At 59.8% G+C, this 6,037-nt stretch overlaps 1 protein-coding gene and 3 non-coding genes across 4 annotated transcripts in view; 2 read left to right on the top strand and 2 right to left on the bottom strand.

The window, feature by feature from the left end:
• Positions 1-1,737: 1,737 nt before the first annotated feature.
• LDBPK_341140 (hypothetical protein, conserved) lies at positions 1,738-4,815 on the top strand (the record flags this gene model as incomplete). Its single annotated transcript, XM_003864228.1, has 1 exon — positions 1,738-4,815. The coding sequence occupies one exon, from the start codon at positions 1,738-1,740 to the stop codon at positions 4,813-4,815; it is 3,078 nt and encodes a 1,025-aa protein (XP_003864276.1).
• A 941-nt stretch (positions 4,816-5,756) lies between these two features.
• LDBPK_34tRNA5 lies at positions 5,757-5,837 on the bottom strand. Its single transcript has one exon. It is a non-coding gene; the product is annotated as a tRNA-Ser (tRNA).
• Positions 5,838-5,911: 74 nt separating this feature from the next.
• On the top strand, positions 5,912-5,991 carry LDBPK_34tRNA4. The gene has a single exon. It is a non-coding gene; the product is annotated as a tRNA-Leu (tRNA).
• Positions 5,992-6,024: 33 nt separating this feature from the next.
• LDBPK_34tRNA3 overlaps positions 6,025-6,037 on the bottom strand; it is a 73-nt gene continuing 60 nt past the window's right edge. Inside the window, exon 1 of the tRNA in view lies at positions 6,025-6,037. This exon is cut by the window's right edge and continues 60 nt beyond it. This is a non-coding gene — a tRNA (tRNA-Met).

Genomic DNA, 6,037 nt, shown 5'->3' with positions numbered 1-6,037 from the left:
GGCATGCGTTCGCAAGGGTGGTTCACGACAGCGAGACGAGCGATGTGTGTAATGGAGGAAAACCTATCGGGGAGCGGCGCGCGGCGTCAGCTAGGCACGTGGCAATGGAGTAACCCCCGCGTTCTTGCGATGTCTGCGGCTCAGGGCCGGAGTCGTGATGGCTCCTGCTCAAGGAGTGTGATGGTTTCTCGCAGGGGCGGGGCGGCTGTCCTGCAATGCATCGCGTTTTATTGCTTGGTGGACGATCGCTGGCCGCACTGTCCTTGGAGCGCCCAGGGTGCGTTGGACAAGCGGCACAGGTGGGCTGCAGCGAGCACGCGACGACGCAGCAGGCCGCCAACGATGACCGGTGCGGTGTACGGCCTCTGCACCGACGCGACATTGGGCAGACGGGGAGCCGCGTGCATGAAGCGGGCGGCAGAGCAAGCCGGCTTCACGGGCACGCGAGGGGGCCACAGCCCCGCCGAGCGTGTAGGTGCGGCAGCGCACCGAGCGGTGCCTTCGCGCTCTTTGTGTGGAACTGCAGGGCCGCCTGATCTATCGGCGCACCTTCATGTGGGTAGCACGTCTGTCATCGCTGCTTTCCACAAGGGCTGCTCACGAAGTCATGCAGTCAACGCAGAGCTTCATGAATGCGTGCCTCCCCTGTCATACGTGATGTACACCCTGTTACATTGAATCCAACGAGAGCCCCGCGGACAGACTGAGCCGCGATCCCGCATACCAGGCGCGAAGGAGCAGAACTGGCGGCACGGGGAGGTGCGACAGGAAGCTGGAAGGGCAGGTGACTTCGTGCTCTCGCTTGTACGCAAGCACAGGCTCATGCGCGCGCCTATGCTATTGCATGAAAAGACGCGCTCAATTTCCGCCGATGTGGCGTCGGTGTAGGTGGCCCGATCGCCCCCAAAAGTCGGATCGACGGAAACGAATATGCCGGCTAACTTAATGGCCTCGGGTGTAACTCTCTCCTCTCTCCCATCTTTTTCTCTTCTTCGATGCCTCTCTCACGCAGGCAAAGGAACGGAAGTGTTCATACAGACACACGCTTGCATACGCGCAGATCGACACCGACGCGCTCTTCCATTAGTGTTTGTCTGCTCTAGGCAGCTGCGGCGATCTGCTGTTCAGCCTCTTGCCTCGTTGTTGTTTCTCGAGGCTCTGCGGACGGCCCCTTGCCTCTCTCTCGCCCTTTTCTTTCTGCTTTTCTTCTTGCTCTTGGACGCGTGCATGCCACGACTTGGCTCCCCGCTCGAGTGGCCATCCTACCCTTTTTTGTCCACAAGAAAAGGCTGAGATAAAGAGAGCAGGGGGGAGGGTGGGTCCGAGTCACGTTGTGGCGCACGGTTTCGCATCTCTTTAGAGAAGAACCAAGCGAGAGTGGTGCCTCTCTCTCTCTGAGTATCGTTCGCAACGCGGCTGCGTGAGAAGAAGAGTGCAGGAGGCACACGCTTTTTACTCTGAGCACATGCAAGCTGCACGTGCCGCACCGTACCAACTTTCTCACACACACCACACACGAATCTCGCGTGCACACATTAAGTGTCAGTCTGTGTGGGTGGGCGGGTGGGGTGTCATTGCCGCTGCAGTTTTGTTTTGTGGGCTGCCCCTCTACTGACCCTGCCGGTCTCTGCGCGTCGCCCTCTCACCCCGTCTGTCTTATCTGCTGGTGCGTGCCTCTTTCCCATTCTTCTCTCCTTTCAGAAAACGAAGGGATGCTGATAGGTGCTGCACACGGAGATGAAGTATGGTCAGAGTAGGGCATCTGGCAGCGCGCCCCCCTCGTCGAATGCGGCAAATTCATCAGACAGGACAAAATTAATGCAGGTACTGCGAGTGGTGGCGCAGCATAGTCGCGTGTTCGCCACAGCTCAGTGCGTGTATGTGCGCCGTCGTGTGACGGCCATCGGCAAATTAATCCACATTACCGTGCGATCACTGTACTTTCCTGACGAGTTCTCCTTCTATCTTGACACCGTCGTGCGGTTCCTGTTCAGCGTGTATTACATACCTTTCCTGGCAATGGTCGTCGCGCTGACGCATGCGGCAATCGAGCGGATCGTCTGGGTGCTCGTGATCCCGGTGACGCAGGAGATGGAGCGGCGCCCGTTTAGCACCTCGCGCGTGTCGACACTCGTGTACGGACTCGGCTCTATCGCATCCCGCATGACGCCGTTTGCCACGCTGGCGGTCGCCGTCGCCACTGTGGGGCACAAGGTTATGAATTGTGTGGCGGAGGCTATGGTAGACGCCTACACGACGCAGCGCGACATGGACTATCCTCTCCTCCGTGCTCGTCTACGTTTCACCGTGAAGAAAAAGTCGCGCTTGGTCATCTGTGGAGTTGTCTCTGCAAATCTGGCCGTCGTGCTGGCGCTTCTGTGCCACACAAACGCCTTTGTGGAGTGGTCTGGCCGAGAGCCCTGGGTCACTGCGGCGGTGTGGACAGTACTTGTGATACAAATCTGCTTTGTGCTGACGACGGTGCTGCGGGAGGCGCCGCTGGAGAATACGACGCTTAACTGCAGTGGCGTCTTTCGGCTCATTGACCGGCGACGGTGCCAGGTGCAGACGCAGCTCCGCAACGACGTCGAGGTGCGGCCAGGGGCGTGCCCACCACCGTTTCCGCAGCCGGTAGAGAACACTTTTTCGTCTTCAAGCAGCAGCATTTCGGTGGCGTCCCCACGGCTGGCGCGCTGTGGCGGTGGCGGTGAGGCGACCGCGGTTGGAGGAAGTGGTGACGTGTCGCTGCTCCACTCTCTCTCTGACGCTAAACCCCTCGCCGCAACGCAGGCGTCGGTGTCCGCCACGGCGGAGAACGTGTGCAATCTCATTGATTCCTCAGCCTCGCAGGCATTCGTCACGTACGTCGAGGACGACTGGTGGCGTCATCACATCCACACCATGCGCTACATCGGCTTCTTTATGGTTATTTTCTTCACCATCGGCTTTGCTGTGGTGCGTGGCCCAGTGTTTGGACTCACATCGGGCGTGATGATCTTGACCTGCCTCAACGCGCCGCACCTGTTCGGATGTATGGCCCTGTCTATCTCGGCCGCCGTGACGTGCATTCTGCGCTCCTACGCGTGGCTGCTGCGGCATCCTGATGCGCTGCTGCCCATTCTCATGATAGCGACTCCTTACCAGCTGCTGCTGATCAGTGCGTTTCTCTATTTCCGCCAACACCCCCTGCTCTGCTTGATGTTGGTGTGGGTGAACATGCTGCTGGCTGCGCGCGCCATCGACCTGGCGCGGGAGTTCGACGTGACAGTGAATGGGTCGGTGCTGTGGAAGTATGCCGACTCTGGCGTGCCGCTCCCGCCGGCGCTAGCGAGCGTTCTCGAGGACGTACACGAAAAGCAGTACTACTACCCCGACGTGATGAGTCTCGACATGCTGATTGACATTCGCCGCATGAAGATTTTGTACGCTGGCGGGGCCGAGGTGCGCCTCAAGCGGCAGGTCGTGATTCCGCCGGGGGCACTGCGGCGCTACCTGTTTGAGTACCACTTCTATGCGTACACCCTGCCGCGTCTTCTGTCGCTGCAGAGCCCAGGGTACTTTAGCGGCTCGAAGTTCCGCACAATGCGGGTGGTGCTGCGCTTCATCTCGGTGACGCTGCTGCTGCTCTACGCGCTGCTCATGTCGGGGCTCCTTGTGCAGGCGGCGTTCCCGCAGCTGCGTCCGCTCCCGGTGCGGGTGGCAGCGGCGGCAGACAACAGCTACCTCACCTTTGATCACATTGTGGTGCGCCTGCACCTGCTCTCGCAAAACGCGTCGCGACGGGCGGCGGAAGTGAACGCGTCTAACGTGGCGCTGGAGGGGTATCTCTCCGGCGTGCCGGTGGCGGCGTCGAGCGCGTTCATGTGGCACAACATCACATCGGCCGAGAACGAGGACTTCTACCCGCAGCTGTGTACGCGGCAGTACGGTGAGACGTCTGTGTGGGAGCTCGCCCTCCTCGCTTTGGCACCGTACCTCTTCAACGTGGAGGAGTTCAACACAATGCTGCGCTTCCTGAACGTGCACATGGGCTCCGACTGGGTCATTCAGCCGCGTCACGGCGCGTCGTGCGTGCCTGGCGACTCAAATCACCAGCCGACAGGGTGGAGCGACTTTTACGAGGTGTACAGCGAAAAGCGCGACACCTCCGTCATCGCGGTGCGCGGCACCGACATGTTCTCCTTCACCGACTTTCTCTTCAACACGAACGTCTTCTTCGAGGTGGTGCTGTACCAGCTCATGACAACCATGATTCCAGGAACGGTGGTGGTTCCGAAGGACCTCATTGTCGACCTGCTGCGCACCGCCTCGCTGCCGGCGGACTCGTACGGCGATGTGTACGAGACATGGGCGGAGCTGACAAGGAGCGGGAACCACAGTCTGCGGAGGTGTCAGCAAAATAACTTCCGGAGAGACTTCTTCGCCGACCTGTATAACCACATTGCCTACGTGGGCTCGCGGCCTACGCACCCGCGGCACCTCTTGCTCACCGGGCACTCCCTCGGCGGGGCGGTGGCGGCTATTGTGGCGGCGCAGATGCGGGTGAAGGCGGTGGCGTTCAGCGCTCCCGGCATCGCTCTGGCGCGCAAAAAGTTTAACCTACCGCTGCGGTCGATCAACGAGAACATTATGACTGTCGTGTCGTCGAACGACATTGTGCCAGCGGTGGGGGAGCACGGCGGGGAGCTGCACCACGTAGAGTGCCTGGCCGCCACACGCGAGCTGTGCCATGCAATGGAGTTCATGATCGGATCCCTCTGGCGCTCCTGCAGCTCTGTACGGTCTCGCTTCCCCTCCATAAAAGATGTGGTATAGCCCCTGAGTTTTGTATTAGTATTAACCTCCTCCTGAGAGTGCGTCTTCGTGTGAACGAGCGTCACGCGCTCCGACCATCATTTTCTTTCGAGTTGCGCGCGAGCTTCAGAATCCTGGCGACCGGGGGAAGGGGAGGCACACCTCTCAGTGTGTGGTGGTGTCACAAGACTCAGCACCCCTCCCCCACTCTCTGTGTGCTTAGGGAAGCCAAGCAGCCCCTCACCCCCCCCTGCGCCTGCTAATGCGGGGCCACCTCTGGTGGTGGCAGGGTCCAGAACCCACGACGTGGGGAGGTCAGAGCTATTTGCCGCCACTGATGTCGGCGGTCGGGGCATGGCAGTACATAATTTATCTTTCTTCGTTCCACGTCTCCGTTCCACCACGAACAAGTCGACAGATATGTACACAGACACCACCACAGCTCACCCACTTCTGTTACACTGCAGCTACATCCGGGTCGTCTAGGACGAACCGTCCGGCCGCTGAATCGGGGACATGTGTCTTGCGTGCTCGTCCCCCCCCCCTGCTCGTCCCTTTTGTCCACGGGTGCTGCGCGATCGGCGCTAGACGGACTCGGATGAGCACACCTTGATCCAAGCGGTAGGCGTCTGCCGTGCGAGTAACAGGGGGATGTCGGCCCGCCGCCTGAGAGCAACGTGACCAAATCCGTCATCCATGCAATCGGTTTCAGCGCTGCTGGCGCTGCACATTCGGCAAGCTTGTCAGCTTCGTTCTTGTGCTCCCATCCGGAATGGCCACAGGCAAACTAAAATGAGAGGCGCGCGTGACCAGCCAGAAGCACTAGCATTTGTCCTCAAAGACGTCGCAGCATGTCATTCCCCACCGCCGTAGGGCCCGCAGCTTGCCCTCCTTGCGCGTGGGAGAAGGGTAGCGGCAAGTTGATTTTCTACCTTTCTCTGCTGAGGGTGGGGCGAAAAACACGTCAACAGCAGGGTTCGAACCTGCGCGCGAGATCGCATTTGATTTCAAGTCAAACCCCGTAACCACTTGGGTATGTTGACTACACGTGCTTAGGTCCAATGCATTATAGTGAATAGCTTTCATTGGTGCTACGAGGTGCTCTCTTTTGGACGAAGGCGGAGTGGCCGAGTGGTCTAAGGCGCCAGATTTAGGCTCTGGTCTTTCGAGGCGTGGGTTCGAACCCCACCTCCGTCATCCCTTTTTCGGGGGTGGGGCGGGGGAAAAGGTTGCGACCGGTGAG

The sequence above is a fragment of the Leishmania donovani genome, chromosome 34 (genome assembly GCF_000227135.1).
Source record: "Leishmania donovani BPK282A1 complete genome, chromosome 34".
Classification (NCBI taxonomy): domain Eukaryota; phylum Euglenozoa; class Kinetoplastea; order Trypanosomatida; family Trypanosomatidae; genus Leishmania; species Leishmania donovani.
The sequence above is the reverse complement of the archived record's forward strand: the minus strand, read 5'-3'. Positions and strand labels throughout refer to the sequence as shown.